The 18659-nt window shown below is 40.5% G+C and overlaps 1 protein-coding gene across 2 annotated transcripts in view; it reads right to left on the reverse strand.

The window, feature by feature from the left end:
• Nucleotides 1–18659, reverse strand: part of CREB5 (cAMP responsive element binding protein 5) — a 416204-nt gene that overhangs the window by 95214 nt on the left and 302331 nt on the right. For both annotated transcript variants that reach the window (XM_015133822.3, XM_015133823.3), the window contains 2 exons: nt 10687–10813; nt 5204–5314 (listed from right to left, as the gene is read on the reverse strand). In XM_015133822.3, coding sequence (XP_014989308.2) covers nt 5204–5314; nt 10687–10813 — 238 coding nt within the window. The remainder of the gene's footprint in view (nt 1–5203; nt 5315–10686; nt 10814–18659) is intronic.

Here is an 18659-nt window from a genome sequence, read left to right on the forward strand (position 1 = left end):
TCTGTGATTTATCTGTTGGACAGTGGGTGGCCAAGGGGCACTGTAGGCAAACAGTTATCCAGCTCGATAATTAGGGAGGGGAAAGGCAAACACAAACACACCCAGGTTGACATTCAAAACAAAGTGGATATGCAACCATACCTCCCTAGTTCTTGTCTGCCAGGCTGTGTGGAGGAAACCACGAGCCGACAGAAGCACTGTTAGTAATGTATCAGTGCAGCTGACAGAGAAAGCACAATTCTAGGTAGAAATGTGAAGGCCCAAGCTCAGGGTCCAGTTTTGTGTTTACAATAAGGCTTTATCTCTCTAAATCTTTAGAGGGCCTTGGTGTCCTCACTTGTGAAAAGGGGAAATTGGAGAAGGTTCTAACTAAGTAGTCTCCATTTCTAAGATGCCTTGTCTTTCTCGTCCTTTTAGCTTCTTTCATTGATTCATCAACGCATGTACTTATGTATCTATTATGTATCAATAAACTGCAAACCTAACTATAGATGAGGTATGGACAATAAATGATCAAAATACGGCATGGCCAGTCCAAAACAATGGAAGAAATGGCATTTAGTATTGATTACTCTCAACTCCAAGGAGGACAATGACATTCCAACTTCTGTTTTCAAAGGAACAGACATACTGCTTTTCTCTCCAGGAAAAAAAATATGACAGATTTAGGTATTTTTCAAAGAAATCAAATGAAGTCAGCTACTCTTGATAGGCTGATTACTTAGCTTAGAATTCATCTGGATTTATCCCACTTCATCCCACCTTCATCATCATTGCTAGGGTTGGTTCCTTCTCATTATTTTAATTCAACTCAACTCAACTCAATTAAATTCATTTCTCATTTATGGGACCTTTCTCAGTACAAGGAGCTTGCAAGATGCATAGATTATTTTCAAGGAGCTTTCAATCAATCAAGTGAGAGAGACACATGTGTAAAATAAGAAAAGTCAAGACAAGAATGTGTTTGGATAAAGAACAGTGAAGCTGTACCAGTTAGTGAGGCTACAGAACCCTGTTTAAACCAAGGGGGAATGCTACTAACTACTCTACATCTTTTCCAGGTTATTTGGAGGTATAAACTATCCTTGCAATCCTTGTCTCCAATTTTTATGTAAATAGAAATTAAACCAAGAGAATCTGATTTAATCTGCTGGTTACTGACATCTATCAGGTAGCCATATGATATTTTTATCGAAGGATCAATGTTGTGATCAAAAAGCTTTGTTATTGGAGTCTGAAACTTTAGTCTTTGCTAAGTGGTGTGTCACTGGGCCAGTTTTATTAACCGTTTGTAGCCTCAATTGCCTCAGCTGTAAAGTGGGGACAACAGGCCAGGCATGGCGGCTCATGCCTATAGTCCCAACACTTTGGGAAACTGAGGCAGGAGGATGTCCTGAGGCTAGGAATTTGAGACCAGTCTGGCCAACATAGTGAGATCCTGTCTCAACAAAAAAAAATTTTATAAACTAGCTAGTCGCACACTTGTTATCCTAGCTACTCAGGAGGCTGAGGTGAAAGGATTGCTTCAGCTCAGGAATTCGAGGCTGCAGTGAGCCACAGCCATGCCACTGCACTCCAGCCAGGGTGACACAGTGAGATCCTGCCTCAAACAAACAAACAAACAGTAACAATATCTCTGTCGTGGGGCTGTACTGAGGAGAAAATCAGGTTGCACCTGTACATACCTTTTTCCTATTCTCATTCCTAGTATCAACACTCCCTAGCCTTCACTAACTCTGTCTAAACTTAAGGTGAAATCTGGGCAGAGTGGTCAGAGCCCTCCATCATTTTAATCAGTCGTATACAGTAGTAACCAACTCATAGATAATGAGACACAAGACAGGTGTATGGCCAAGTCTCCACCCCCAACCCCCACTGCTTATTTAGCTTCCAAATCGTTACTGGTTTCTTTAAAGTAAAAACAATAACTTGTTTCAAAGCTAAATAGAATTGGTCTAATTCCCATAAATAGAAATGAACACAAATCTACAGAACTCTGAGAACACCATAACCACATTACTACAGAATTATTTGCATGTTGCAGAGACTGGAAATGTGTCCCAGTATGGTTTGCATTTCCCCTACCCCCTCCTTTCCTCCTTTTCCCCTTTGAATGTTAAAAATGTCCACCAGGTATCTATCCAGTGAAATTCTTTCTAGCAGACCCCACTTTCATCTAAGACACACATTGCTCCCAGGAATCTAGAAGGAAGAGCCTATGATGTTGAGAGGTTAGAAAGACAGAAGGCTCTCAGAGCTCTGAGTCTCCTCTGACCTCCAAAAGAAATCCAATATGTGCATTGTGAAGCCATGTCTGTTGACTTAATTCTTCAGAAAATGAATCCATAAAATGAAATTATAATTAGCCAGAATTATGATAAAAATAGCTTGGACAGATGTGGCTACAGTACATTGATACTAATGGACATTAAATCAAAAGATTTGCACATGTGCTTCTTGATCTAGGCTGTCGTAGATTAATGCACTGGAGAGCTTGTTAAAGGCACTTGGTTTGCTTTGCACTCACAATAGAAATTACTAATTTGGGGCAAAGAAAACAGATGCACTCTAATGGGCAATCACTAGTCAGAAAAATTCTAACAAAGTTGTGCATTTAAAGCAATCCTGTCTTAAACTTTTGTCCACTTCCAAGACCTCCAACTTTCGCCAGAGATTTAGGATAATGGCTTTTGTCTGTGGCCAACAGGGAGCTCGAAATGGACACTCTGACAGCACTGTCCCCAGGAGAATAAGTCTGCAGTGTTTTGGTGTGGGCAACACCTCCCTTGCAGCTCTCTGGTTACTTGTGTGCTCTGGGAACACACCCTGCAGAGTGCATTCATCACAATAGTCCATGTGTGACCTTTGGAAAAGTCCTTGAAAATAGTGAAACAAGAGTTTTAGTTGAAATCTGGAATCCATTCCAGTCTTACACAGGAAGAAAATGAGGCATAGAACAACAAAGCCCATAGTTCAGAGAAACCTGGGGAGGCTCTGGCTGACATTAAAATCGTGCAAGTTTTTTTTTTTTTTTTCCTTCACTACTTTGTATTTCATAAAAGCTTTTCATCTGAGCAGCCCAAAGCTGTTAGAAAATACTATATGGTTAGTATAGGGCAATAACTGATTTCTCCAGTAAAAACACAAGCATAATAAGAACAGAGATGCTGAGTGACATATTCAAATTCACTTAACACTTTTCCAGTGCTATTCTTTCAAACATAAGCAGCCAATGCTACCATTTTTCCCTTCAAATTGATGTATTGGCAGTAACAGGGGTAGAGGTGGGAGCTTGAGCAGAGAATAGTTGTACTCCCTAAGGCCCAACCCTGTGATAGAGTTAATTAGCTCAGATGCTGTGGACCTGGAAATATTCATTTTCTTAGAACATGACTCAGCCTTGTGGTGTGCTTACTCAGTAAATTTAACCCAACAAACATTTGTGGGGTAAAACTATTTTTATAAGTACGGACCAGTTCCCTTTGTTTCCAGCTGACATTATTCACTATTCATTTGCCAAATCATGTGATTTATTTCATACATATAAATGAGCATAAACCTATACCACCTTTGGAAGCATTTTCCTTCTTTGCCAGCAAGAAGAGGAGAAGGACACTTTTGAGTCAAGCAGTGGCATAAAATCCAGTGAAAATCAATTGGCAGAGACATTCAGTTTGGAATTGTTTTAGAATCTACCTAACATCTATCTGGAAGGTCCCTCCAAAAGGTACAGACCCTGAAGCAGATAAGAAGATTCCGAAGTAAACCACAGGGAGTCACATCTCAGACACAGACCCTGGGTATTTATTCATATACATGAAGAACTTACATTTATTTTTCTTAAGTACCTTCACAGTTCATTTTTTCTTTTCTTTCTTTTTTTTTTTTTAAACAAGATACATGGCATTACTTTGGTCTCCAAAACAGATGCCAGTTTGAACTTTATTCTGCCAGCAAGTATTTGGTTTGGCTCAGCAGGGCTCAAGTTGAAAAAATATTTGCCGATTCCAAAAAGATTTAACGAGCTTTGCTGCAGATGCTGGTGCCATTTGGCACATCACAGGGACTGTGGCATAGCAAAGAGAACTCTCTCGACCACAGATTTTATTTGCCCAAGGTAGCCAACACTGGGAGCTCAGTTGATTCCTTGGGTCAAGAAGCTGCAAGTCAAATGCGTGAAGTTTCCAAGAGAAAGTGACCAAAGCAGGCATGAGAAAACTCTTGCTGACACTGAAAAGGAAGTCACTGGGTCTGACTCCACCCTGCACAGGAATTGATGGCTAACTTTCAGAACTATCAACAACATCCTCACACCAACCATCAGATACAGTCTCTAATGCTGCCAGTCAGCAGACCAGATTAATCTCCAACTTCTAGCAAAAGCTATCCTTATCCAATATCAGATGCTAGAAAGTTTGCTGCAGTCTACTTTGTAGTCATGTGATACCTTATTAATTGTGGTAGGAGAATTAAACTTTATGTAAACTAAATGACCTATTTCAAGTAACTCCACTAAATATAATCACCAAGCTTACTTCATATTGCAAAGACAGACACGTATTGCATTGGTTTTGCTAATATTTGGTAGAATATAGATGCATAACTCTATCTGTGATTGGAAAGACTGACCTTACTGCAAACATACATCATATGTTAAAAATCACTGAAGATTTTCACCTGAAATCATGCCTTTCAGTAAGAGTTGCAAGAAAATAAGAGCTCTCATCCTTTCAAATCAATGTCACTTCTGACAATATAACAGAAAACACAAAACATTTTCATGTTTTGTGGGTGCTTAAGCATCAAGCTTCTGTCTTAACGAATATGGGGACAGGAAAAGTGGCATTGAAACTGTAACTACCTTGAAGAATGAGTAGTTTTGTATTATTTTTATTATTTCACATGTTGAGCAAACATATACATACTTGGGTATCTCCTACCCCAACTTGTATGGATCTACCAAAACTCCTAAACGTTCCTTTCATTAACACCACATGCCAATCCAATGCTTGTTACATGATTATCTGACTCCAAGGCTCTGTAACAAATATCCTCAAAAAGAGGGGCAGTCTCTGCACTGCCTTTCATTCACCAAAACAAAGACGGAGCCCTCTACCTGGCTTAACTAAGATTTTGGAGTCAGAGTAAAAGTCAAAAGAAAAAGTCACAGAATAATGAAAGGGTGATTATAACTGTTACTTACCATTTTGGCTTCTGAATGCATTGGCTGGACCTGGGGAGAAGCACAGGGGTTGCTGAGATTTGGACCTTGCATCCCCATGATGCTGGAGTTCACTGACATTTGTCTCTCCATCTAAGAGAAAGGAAAGAAAAGAATTAGAAGTCTGCAAAAGGCAGTCTAGGTCATTAGACAAAGCTGTACTCTTTCTGTCCAATGGATCATTTAGTATTTCTTTGAAGAAATCCTGAGAAGCCCTATGGTTTGGTGTGTGGTAAGCAATGCCCTCCTGAGCCTTGAACTCAAGCACATCAAAGAATCATCCAAAGCCATGCTTCTATACACGGTGCCCCAGGCCAAAGAGAACTACATTGTCATGGCGGATCACTTTCAAATAAGATTACCAAATATTTCCACTTTTGTATATACTCCAACTACCACCAATAGTGCTTATTTTTGTGGATGCAAAGAATAATATATCCATACGAAAACTAAATGATCTATTTCAAGTAACTCCACTGAATATAATCACCAAGCTTACTTACTATGAAAGGATAAATAATATACCAAATGGTTAACTTGGGATATCTATGGCTTTTTTTTCTCTCTAAATTTTATACAGTAAACATAAATCTTTTGGGCAGTCAAAATAATTAGTTAGAAGAGCAACACCCTCAGAGGTGGTGGGCCTTCCTGTCACCCTGGTTCCCAAACACAATCATTATGATCCAGCCAGGCATTTGAGGTGCTGCCCAGTGCATCTCTTCTTCCTTGTTACCCTGTTACTCTATGCAGCCACAGTTTCAGGCCTGGCTTCATAGCAGGGCTAGGTCTTTGGGTAAGTGAAGAAAGCGGCCGAGGGTTTTGTATTTCACACGAATGGCTGCTCTCACATTGTCTTCCTGCTGGCCTGCCATTGTGTCTAAAATGAACATCGTTCAAATACCTGAATCGAGTTCTGGCATTTTAATCTCCAGGGTGCTCCTATTAAGAAGTAAATACAGCAAAATGTCTACTTCCATCCAGGAAGGGTGTGCTTGATTAATAATGTTTTCCATTTGGTGGAAAATGAACACTTTTAAAAGAATAAGAATAAATCAAGTACACTTAATACTAAAATCACACAGAAAAGAATTAGACTTTCCTCAAGGGAACAAGAATAGATTCTTTAATGCAAGCGTGTTTCCATTTGCCATCGGATGGAAATGAAAACAATGATTGGTAATTTTAAGAAACCAGGTTTCTGCTTAAGTTTTGGAAAATACAGAGTTGCTTACTATTGGAGGTGTTCAAAGAGTGGAGGACTGAAATCTCATGAACGAGAGTGAAGCTTGATAGAGATCATTGAACTAAATGACCCTTAAATGTCTCTTCCCTTGTTGCGATTCCATGACTGCAATTTCTGTTGTGTCTGCCCTGGAGGCAGGGGTATAATTATGACATAAATCTGTGGGTTAGTAGAGGTGCTAGCTAAAAGCTTTCTCTCAATTGACTGGTAGCTACTCCCTGTGACAGTTAAGAGTCATCAGCCTTACCTTAGCCTGAATGAGCTGATCAGTCATCTGGCAGTGTACAGATGTGTGAAACTGTTTCAAGAGGACCTAATAAAGGTGAATTTTCTGTACATTTCCAAGCATTTCCATACAACTTTGTGAGGCCTTGACAATTCAGTAAAATAAAATGTTCACTCCCACACACTCCCCCTAAATCTCTGAACAGCTACTCTAATTTTTAAAATTATTTTTATTGTGGTAAAGCACAAATAACATAAAATTACCGTTTTAACCTTTTAAAAGTATCATTAGGTACATTAAATTCAGGGCCATTAAGTACATTCATGTACTGTAATTGTAAATCATGAAGAATTCAAGAGTTTCACTGCTTTAAAAAAATTCATGTTACTTTTATCTCCCCTTCCAGAGGCTGGTGGATGGGAGAGCTGGAATAGTATTTGACCCCTTATTCCGACTGGTGACCCTCTCAGAGAGGGAAATCGAATTCCAAAATAACTTTTGCTTCCAGTTTGCCAAAGAAGGATCTTTCAGGAGTACAGATAATTGTCCAGAGCCTTCCAAGCTACTAGTTATATAAAGAGGTAAGAGTAGCCTGCTCACAGCTTCTGGAATTGTAGTCAGCAATGCTTCCCACTTTTTGGAAAAGTTACAGTCTCTACCTAACCTGTGACTCACAAAATGCCAGTTTTAAACAGGCTGATTTACCTATTTAAAAGAAGTACATTTCCAACTTCATGACCGTTGTCTTACAGACCTAGAGTGTCAGCAAGAGCCTCTTCAAAATAAATATTTGGTGCTTTGGACTAATAAGGCTCTGTCTGCACCAGGAGCTTGACTTTAAGGAGTTGATTAGAATAAAAAGCCCAGAAGATGGGAGTGGCTTTGCTGAATTCTGGGCAACATTTGGCACTGCAGGTAAAATACCCGTGTAAAGGATTTCGCCTTCTGCACACACTGGAAAACAGGTGCTAGCATGTCTGTAGTTCAGTGAGGTTTTGCCATTATAAATGTGTGTTCACGCTTCCAAATTATTAAAGCATTTGAATTTCAAGATAAGAAATCACAACCCAGTGAACTCCTTGAGGGCAATGGCTGCCTTGTTGTTCATCCTGTCCCCAGCACCCAGCACAGTACTTGGCACACAGAGGTGCTCAGCAAGTTTGTGAAATGGATGAATGGGCAAATGGATGAAATAATACATCATTTTGTTTCACGCCTAGACTTCATAACATGTGTGGTCCAGCAGCAGGCACTACAAATCCGTGAAGATTCTTGTCCTCACTTATAGACACAGGGAATCATGGTCTTCCAGGGCAGAAGCTCTAGGGGAAGAGGCTCCCCTGTGACCAGGTTTGAAATGCCCAATTTATAGTACAGGAACTGGTGACATGATAATAAGGAAGAAAGGGAGTAGGCTTCTAGGGCCTGGAACTCTTACGATATGCTTTTTAGAGATCTTAAGTTAATGTTTATTTGTTACATTCATGTCCCTCAAGACCAGGGCTTCTCAACCTCAGGCCTGTTGAATATTGGGCTAAATAATCCTTCATTATGGGGGCTGTCTTGTGCATTGCAGGATGTTCAGCAGCATCCCTGGCCTCTACCCACTAGGTGCCTGTACCTTCCCACCGACCCTGATTGTGACAACCAACAGAGTCTCCAGATATTGCCACATATCCCCTGGGGGACAAAATCACCCCCTAGGTGAGCATTGCTGCTCTAAACTGACACCTATTCCCATGGCAGCTGTACACATCAATGTCACAGGTTTGGGAGCTCTTGACCATGCAGCTGAACCTTTGCTGCTACTCTGAAGCACTAACAGGAGGTCAAGCTGTAGGAATAAATTGTGTGGTAGAAACTGGTTTCTCTGGGTCTTTTTAGCCTACGTGTCTCATCTTTGTCCCTGGGAATCGTGCACAGCTTAGCCAAATTAAAAAAAAAAAAAGTCTCAGCAGTGGTATTTTTCTGGGCAATGGGCAATGCATGGAAGTTCTAAAAAAATAGTTTTTGGATGGGAACAACTTAAAGCCTAAAAGAAGACAGCTCGTGATGGAAGTCTTCACATAATTGGTTGGGTTGAATAAAATGTGGGATAATTGCATTGATGGTGCTGTTTTCTTTCATCTAGAGGGGTCTAAGGAGAGCAACATAGCAACATAGGTAAAGTCAACCAACGTGATCTGTCCTCTGGCCCAATGTTGCAAAGACTGTTTCTAATCTGGACTACTCAGTATTTAGAGTGGGCAAGTCCATTTCTCTAGACTGAGTCTGCGGACCCTTCACCGTTCCCCTGCTTCCACTTAGATAAATGAGCAAATTGCTCAACCTGGGATGATCTGAGCTACTCAGTGTCAATTGAGATGTGCGTTCCAGCCACAACTCTTCACTCACAAGCTGTGTGATATTAGACAACTACCTTCAACTTCTTCTTCAGCTTTTCATCTGTAAAATGAGTATATCAATAATTACTGCTACTGCATCCCCACAGGATTGCTGTGAGAATAAAATGAAATAACAATAGAAACAATTTCTTAAAATGCTAAGAGGCTTTGCAAGGCGTTGTTAATATTGTTGTGGGAAGGATTTTAATTGAGTTGTTATAGTGCCTCTAGGGCTTCTGAGAACTCCTGTGGCCCTGTGAACACACCAACCAACGTCACCAAAACACAATGCCAGGGAGGATGAAGAACAGGTACAGGGAAGAGGTCCATGGAAGGAGAGGAAGGTTTCTTCTGGAAAACTGGGTATCTCCCTTCTATGTTTATCTGCTATTAGTTTTTGTTTTTGTTTTTCGAGATGGAGTCTCACTCTATCACCCAGGCTAGAGTGCAGGGGCGCGATGTCGGCTCACTGTAACCTCTGCATCACGGGTTCAGGTGATTCTCCTGCCTCAGCCTCCTGAGTAGCTGGGACTACAGGTGCACGCCACCACACCCAGCTAAGTTTTGTATATTTAGTAGAGATGGGGTTTCACCATGTTGGTCAGGCTGGTCTCGATCTCCTGACCTTGTGATCTACCCGCCTTGGCCTCCCAAAGTGCTGGGATTACAGGCATGAGCCACCATGCCTGGCCTTATCCATTATTTTTATTGTTTGTCATTAGATAATGATTATGAGTCGAGACTCAGAAGTCAGAGTACCTGGATTTAAGTCCTAAATCCATCACCTGCTAGCTCTGTAAACCCAGCCAAGTTACTCAGCCCCTCTATACCTCAGTCTCCTTATCTGTAAAATAGGCATAGTAACAGTGTCTATCTCACAGGTTTGTTGTGAGAGGGAAAGGAGAGAGTGTGTGCATATCATATAGTAGTTAAGAGAGTGGGCTCTAGAGCCAGAATTCCAGGGTTCAAAACTCAGCCAGTTCAAAAGCAGTTCAAAACTTCTTCTCAGCTGAGCAAGTTACTTGCCTTTCTTTCCTCATTCAAAAAGTGGGAACAGTAATACACCCCCTTTGTAGAATTGTTTTGTGTGTTGACAAAGTGCTTGGATGTGACTAGCATACAGTACACACTCAATAAATACTGCTAGCACGATTAACAGAACAACAGAACATGATATGCATAAATGTATGTTAGCAGCTATTATGTATCATCGTTGTTATTGTTATTATTATAGTTATTACCCTGAGTCCTGGTGAGACCACTCACTGGCAATTTAAGGACACTCTGTATACAACCCAAACTGTAGACTTTGGAATAGATACGAAACAGCATCTCCCTGAACAAATTCCATTCCCTGGGTGTCACAGGCCCACTTGTCACCACGGGACCATATCTCATCGCAAAGCACTGAAGGGTGGGGAAGCCAACACAATGCCTGGGGATGGGCAACTGGGCCCTCAAAGCAAACTGGCACACAGCTCAACCCTCCATTCAGAAGCAGTCACCTTCTTTCCCATCAGCTTGGATCTCAGAGTTTCCTTTGCCCTTTCGAGAGTGGCAAACCTCAGTGCAAGTGACAAGCTATTGTGAGACACATAGAAACACTTACTGGCATCAAGACGGCGGAAGATCCTGGCATTGTGGGGTTGGGCAGGGTCCCAGGCATGGAGGCTGGCATGGGCTGTCTCTGTCTGTTGTGGAGATGTAGCAGAGAAGATAGAGAGCCTGGGACAGGCCTGGGACAAAGAAAAAAAACAAACATGATTCCTGGTGCCCTGGGCCTGTTTCCCCAGTGTCCAGAACAGCGGGGACAACAATGTCACATGTGCAGCAGATCAGATCCACTGATGGGAGAGTCACATAATTGAGGATATTAGGGAAATAATAACAAATAAAACACAAGCCTGGCTTCCTTTGCTGCTTCCTAGTTAATATATCAAATTCCACTTCATTTCCTGACCTCTGTTATCTAACTGATGTTCAATAGGAACAAGCCAATAAGTCTCCTAAACTCTCGCATCTTAGGGAAAGAACTTGGTGGTGAAATTCTTTGTTTACTCAGAAATCTCAGCCCTCTGAAGTGTCTTAGAGCCTGAGATCTGCGTACATTTATTTTAGCCACACTCTCCCACACCTCTGCCTGGAAGCCTGCCTGGCTTTGCTCTGGAAACACTTTCGCTCTCTGGATTTGCAGAGCAAACTTCATTCATGAATTCCCCACAGAAATCTGTTTTGACTCTTTCATCGTTCTCCACCGTGAATGGAAAAAAACAAACCAAAGAAGCTGGATCCCGGGGCGGCAGCACAGCTGGCCTTTCTCAGAGCGAGTCCGGAGCCTAGCCTCCAATTACCAGCCTCTCATTTCATAATAACGTGAGGTGTTAGGCTGTTTCACAGAAACTGATTTGGGCCTGACCTACAAGACTTGGGTAAGCACTCCTCGGGGGAGTATTGTACATAGTTTGAGCTTTTGCTTCAATTTGCCAGAAAAAAAATTTAAGGGCCTTAAATTGATTTAATGAGCCAGAGAATGTGGAGCAGAGGGAAAAAGGGAATTATTTGTGTTTATTAAAAATGGCAAACAAGTGACCTCTCCACATAAATTCTCAATCTCCTCACGCTTTTGCTCTAGGGAGCTGTATAAATGTCAAATCATTAAATTAAAGACCTAACAACAAACAAACAAAACAAAACAAACAAACAAAAACCTCCCAGGACCTCTGAGTCTTCCATGTTAAACAACCTATCCCGAAAGTTATGCTAGAAACTAGTGCTTCCAGAATGAATGCATTCTGTTAAGAGAGAGAGAACAACACACACATACACACACACACACACACACACACACGGAGAGAGAGAGAGAGAGACAGAGAGAGGCTCCCTCGTGCTAAGTGCTGGGCAAAGGTTGCAGACAGAGATGTTCTGGGTAGGACAATGCTTTCCTGTGCTTCTGAAGACAGCCCTGTCTAGTACCCTCAACTAGAGTAGGAGAAGGAGCTGCTTCCCCGGAGTTCCTTTGACTCCCATGAAAAGTGGAAGATTGAGGTGGGGGAGAGAATGCCAACATATTCTTCCTTCACATGCCTATTACAATTTCAAAGAAGATAAAGTTTTCCACTCTCTTTGCCCAAGAGCTCTTTTGGAAATAGAGCTAACCACCAGAGTCACACATCATAGAACGATTAGTCATTAATCAGTCAAGATTTATGATCAGTTTAGAAAGGTGTATATATGAAAATATAAAAGAATATAAAGAGTTCGAGACCAGCCTGGCCAACATCATGAAACACCATCTCTACTAAAAACACAAAAATTAGCTGGGCGTGGTGGCACATGTCTGTAATCTCAGCTACTTGAGAGGCTGAGGCTGGAGAATTGAGCTGAGAATCCACCACTGCACTCCAGCCTGGGCCACAAGGCGAGACTCTATCTCAAAAAAAAAAAAAAAAAAAAAGAATATAAAGCCTTTCCACAGAGGTTATGCAGATGTACACAAATTACACCCAGTTTTATTAGTAGAATGTGTATGTGAGGAGATACACAGAGAAGCTAATGGAAGCAGCTTGTAACGATGATGAGTGCTTTCGGATAAGCAGATGAAGTGCTATGGGTGTTTCTTGACATGTACTCTTGGACCTCTGGAGTATAGATTGACAATAACGACTAAGAGGGCCTTTGAAGGTTCTTTGGCTTTTACAGATCTAGAAGACTGCTGGTTTCAATTGCTCCAAAATACCATGGCAGGTTGTGCCTTCACTAGGTCTTAAAGTCTCCTTCAGAGGTGGATAGACCGAGTCAGTTCGGTATAGGATGTGGTTTAGTCAACCAAATTTGTCGATATCCTCCAGTCTTAATGTTTTGTCTGGAAAATTTACTGAATAGAAAATAGTAGAATATCAAAGTATGTAATGTTTAATAATGGTCAGTTCTTCTAAATCCAAGATAAATAATCCAAACTCCCTACCTCCATAATGAGAAAGATTAATTGAGAGGACCCCAACATACAGCTAATCATCCATCTATATATCCATCTCAATAGATGTACACAATATATCTATACACACATACAGCCTTTTACCATATGTTTGTATTCCTAGTCACCAGAGGGGAATGTTTTGAGTATAGACAGTTAGGAACAAGTAAAAATATTATAGCAAAGACAGCTAAAAACATTTTTTTATTATGTTGGTTTACAATATCATGCTCATGGGACAAGGGGCAACATACTATCATCATTTACATTCTGTCTCCAGTGGGACATACGAAAAATAATAGTGTTCATTAGGATGTTTTTGAGGCGTTCTTTTTCAAAAAGAAATCAGGGGATCTCTCTGAACCTATTCTGGTTCAGGGGATTGCCCATTTAAAAAAATAAAAATTAAAAAAATTAGAGAAAAAAAATTAATTAAACAACTTAATGGTTATGCAAATGGGGATGCAAAAGTAATTACATTTAAAATGAGTTTTTATTCTTCCTGAAACCATGGAAAACTCTCAGTTATATAAATAGTTTGGGAATGGTATGTTTCATTTAATTCAGTGTTCTTATTAGGTAAGTTATTTCTACACTTTGTAGAGACCTACCAGATTTTAAAATATCAAGTACTTCCTCATTAAGATAGCCTTTCAGGGTACTAGATTCTCTTGGGATTATAATAATAATTTCCTAATGATACTGATCAGGCTAATTAGTGATGTATAGAAGGGAAAGGATTATTTGCGACCTCTGTATGTTTGGATTCTGAATAATTTTGAGCTTAGAGTGTTCTACACAGATTCCATAAATTATTTCCCCACCCCCCACCTACCAAACCAACAGAATTTTCTCTCCATTTCTTGCTTGAATTTTTAAAACTACAAAACCTGAAAAAAGTAAATAAAATGACCTGTGCCTACCCATCACTAGGTATATAAAGGACTAGACTGAGGCATGTAGCTACGTAGCTAGGTCCAAGAAACAATCATTTGTCCAGAATGCTCATATCGTTAAAGTAAGCATGGCACTGGAATAATTGCATTGTCTAATTCCCTTTGTGTATATTGAAATTAGGATTATTATTTAATACATTATACTTGCATAAAACTTTTTCTATTGCACTTAAATAACGTTTCTTATTTTTTAAGGTATTTTATTGTCCCTCACTTCATGTGCCCTGAAACAATGCAGTGAGGTAGTTAGGTCATATTCTTCCCATTTAAGTCAGGAGTATGCTGAATTCAGAGACATTTAAATTTTCCCAAGGTCACATGGGTCATGAACGGGAATGGGGCTTATACTCAACTTGCAGTATAGGGCTTCCCCCATCACACCTGGATGGCTCCCATAACTACATTATTATTGATTTTTTATGCTAAAAAATTCACAGTTCATTTCCTTTGATATTCACACTGCTCCCTGGACTTTCTATAAAGTAGCAAAATCCTGTAATACTGCTAACGTGAGAATTCACTCATCCACATGAAATTACATTTTCTTCCTTTAAAACAAAACAAAACAAAACTTCCCAAACAACACATCAGTTAGACTCTGAAAATAATATGGCAAATTGCAGTAAAGTTGTGAAAACAAAGACCCAACAGTACTTCTCCAGTGCAGGCTTGTTGCCATGAGCTAATAATTCCAGACTTTGTGCAGGCCAAGCCTCCCTTTTAATAACCATATGCCTCTAGGTAAAGTATTCCTACTAAAAATTATTGAGGCATGGAACAAGGTAAGATGTGTGAGCTCATGTTGGATTGTTCAATTACTAAACTGAGTCCTGCAGCATTAAGAGTTTTCCAACTTGACAGATTATTCCTCTTTCTACACTTGTATAAACATACTGCTTACGGTTGAAATCTATGTAAGCTTTTCTTTCAATTAAAATGTCAAGGATGACAGACTGTGTTTTCACTGTCCTTAGCAGAATGATAGGCACCGCAGCGAGAGATTTCATGTCCTCATTTTCCCCCCGAAGGATGTTTTCCTGTCTAGGGGTGTCTGAAAAGTCAGAACTGTGTCTACAGGTCTTCTTTGCCGTGGGGTAAGCCTATCCTCAGGCCAGTGCTTTGGTCTGGAAGGTGCGCAGGGGTTTCTCCACCCTGCTCTCCTTTCTCAGGTCTTCAGAAGATCTGTGGCACACTAGGACTATCTGTTACACTCTCAGGACAGACAGATCTGCCACATATGTGGCCAGGCAAAGGAAAGAGGGTCAATAATGAAAAGAAAGTAGGTTAGAAGATGGGAAGATATTGATCTTCCCATTTTCTTTTAATGAGCATCAAAAGTAGACCATAGGCTGGGTGCAGCAGCTCATGCCTGTAATCCAGAACTTTGGGAGGCAGAGCTGGGTGGACCACTTGAGCCCAGGAGTTCAAGACCAGCGTAGGTAACATGGAAAAACTCTGTCTCTATAAAAGGAAAAATATACAGAAACTAGCCAGGCATGGTGGTGCTTGGAGGCTGAGGTAAGAGGATCACTTGAGCGCAGGAGGTAGAGGTGGCAGTGAGCCGAGATCACACCATTGCACTCCAATCTGGGAACCTGGACATCACAGTGAGACTCTACCTCCAAAAAAAAAAAAAAAAAAAAAAGCAGACCATTGATATGGAAGAAATCTTGAAAAAAATTTTAATAATAACATAAAGACTTGGTGGAGAATAGAATTAAAAAGCAAAAAGCTTCAGGGAGCAGGAGGATATCCAGATGTCATTGTTATTAAAGTTACTGACTGGGGGAAAAGACTTGTAACTTTCAGGCTCTCCATTTCATCATCTTCTAATGAACAGATACGCCTATAGGCTATCTCAAAGGCTCTTGAAGCTCTAAAATTCAGATTTCAGGCCTTGAAAATAAGATGTTCTTAATCCAACTAGATTATGACTTCCATCATGATAAGGGTATCATGCACTGCTCACTGCAGCATCCACAGTGCTTAACCCAGCATCTGGCACACAGTAGGTGGTCAGTGTCTTCATTCAGTGAAATCAAGCTGGTCCAGCATTTAGTTCTTCATATCAAAATTGCACTTAAAACACGACTAAACCCCAAATAGAAGGTGTTCCTAAAAATTAAGAGAAGTTGATTAAAAAGGCTTTACATTCCATGGGATTCATACTTCTTTCTCACTTAAATACAACAAAATTTCACACACAGACCACAAAAAGAGTATTTGCTCATTGTACTTGTATTTGCTTACGCAAAGAAATGGTGCTTCTGGTCAGGTGAGGTGGCTCACGCCTTAATCCTACCATTTTGGGAGGCTGAGGTGGGCGGATGGTTTGAGCTCAGGAGTTCGAAACCACCCTGGACAACATGGCAAAACCCCATCTCTATAAAAAAATAGAAAAACTAGCCAGGCATAGTCCCAGCTACTTAGGAGACAGAGGTGAGAGGATCACTTGAGACTGGGATGTCGAGGATGCAGTGAGATGAGATCTTGCCACTGCACTCCAGCTTGGGCAACAGAGTGAGACTTTATCTTAAATAAATAAATAAATAAATAAATAAGTAAATAAATAGATGTTTTAAATGTGTGCTTCTTTTGGAACTTCTTAAATGAAGTCTTGTAGCCTAATTTGGCAAACTATTTTTTGTTTTGTTTTGTTTGTTTGTTTTTGGTCTGGGATAGGAGACTGAAATGCTAAAGAGAGGAATACAAACTCTTAAATCTTAAGAGGTGGCAATTACTAATGCAAAATGCTTATTCCTCATTCTTCTCCAAAGTGGAATCTAAAAATTTCTATTTTTGGCTGGGTGCAGCAGTTCACACCTGTAATCCCAGCACTTTGGGAGGACGAGATGGGTGGATTGCTTGAGGTCAGGAGTTTGAGACCAGTCTGGCCAACATGGTGAAACCCCATCTCTACTAAAAATACAAAAATTAGCCAGATGTGATGGTGGGCACCTGTCATCTCAGCTACTCGGGAGGCTGAGGCACAAGTCACTGGAACCCAAGAGGCAGAGGCTGTAGTGAGCTGAGATCATACCATGGCACTCCAGCCTGGGTGACAGAGTGAGATTCCATTTCAGTAAATAGCTGGGATTACAGGCGTGCACCACTACGCCAGGCTAATTTTTCTATTTTTAGTAGAGACGGGGTTTCACCATGTTGGCCAGGCTGGTCTTGAACTCTTGACCTCAAGGGATTCGCCTGCCTCGGCCTCCCAAAGTGCTGGGATTACAGGTCTATTTTCATAAAGAAAGAAAACTGTTAGAATAATCAAGTAGAAGGTTAAATAGAAAGACAATATACTTAGCTTCCTTGGCGGGTAATAATTACATTGTAAAATGCAGTGATGTGTAAAGCGAAGGACATGGGCCAGACTACCAAGGTTGGAATCCTAGTTCTATCACTTACCAGCTGTGTGACCTTGGGCAAATTACTTGTCCTCTCTGTGCCTCAGTTTCCTCAACTATAAAATGGAAATCATAGAGATATTTATCTCATGATACTAAATGAGCTGTTGAATATACTGAGTTATTTTTGTTATTATTATTCTGAAATGTTGATCTAACAGCAGATTAATCACCATACTACAATCAAAAAATTATGGCTTGCTCTAAAACACCAAGCTTTAGCTTTAAAGAACCACAGTCCAACAAATGTAAAATGCCCAACACTGGCTGCATGTAAGATATTTCTTTAAAAATCCATCAACTTTAGATTTCCAAACCCTTCTACAGACGCAAATGAACTTCTCTCACCCACAACTTTACAGAATTTCAAAATGACTTCACATTATTTCTCAGAAAAAGCCCTTGAAAATATTTCCTCAAAATGGAACAAAACTAATTCCCCAGTATCTTGTTTTTCCTAAAAACAATGACAAAAATTGGGAACACAGAAGCAAGAATTAGGAACACAAGAAAGCTGCCTGACCCATATTTTTAAAAGACATCTTATTACCCATATCTTTTTGTGAATGAGCTCATGCTCTGAACCAAATCTTACCATCAAGCTCCTAAAGATAGACAGCAGATATAATATTTCCCCTTTTAACAAATGACACAAAGAAGTAGAAATATTTAGCCCTAGAAAAGGCATCAAAATGCCAGCAGACTCAATTAAAACATGTATTCTCTCTTTCCAAGCTTTCCTAGGCTCAAGGGAGGGCTGCTGGCGGAAGATCTGGGATTTCCCCATCTGCTTTTCTTTTGGTGGCACAGAATGTTGAGTGTGCAGGAAGAGAATTTTGCCTTTGTATCTGTAGCCTATTCTCTGCCTCTTCCCTAGCCCCTATCCTGTCCTAAAACAGTCACTGTCAAACAGCGAATGCTCTAGCTTATCAGGGAGAACAGTAAGCCCACCTCCCTGTGACACAACATGACAAGCTCCAAGACCTTGCACCATTGGGCTTCTGACTACCTCTCTCGCTCTTTGCTCTGGGCTTGGTATACCTGCCATAGTGATTTCCTTTCACCTTCATGGAAGCACCATCTGTCTTCCTGCCACAAAGCCTGACATATGTAATCTTCACCACCTTCTCTGGGCAACCACATCAGACTGGAGCCCTTTCTCGAGTGCTCTCAGTATACCCTGTACATTTCTCTAGGAACATTTGTCACTATTCAATCAATGTATCAATCAGTCATCAGAGAT

This window comes from Macaca mulatta, chromosome 3, assembly GCF_049350105.2.
Source record: "Macaca mulatta isolate MMU2019108-1 chromosome 3, T2T-MMU8v2.0, whole genome shotgun sequence".
NCBI classification, from domain to species: Eukaryota; Metazoa; Chordata; class Mammalia; order Primates; family Cercopithecidae; genus Macaca; species Macaca mulatta.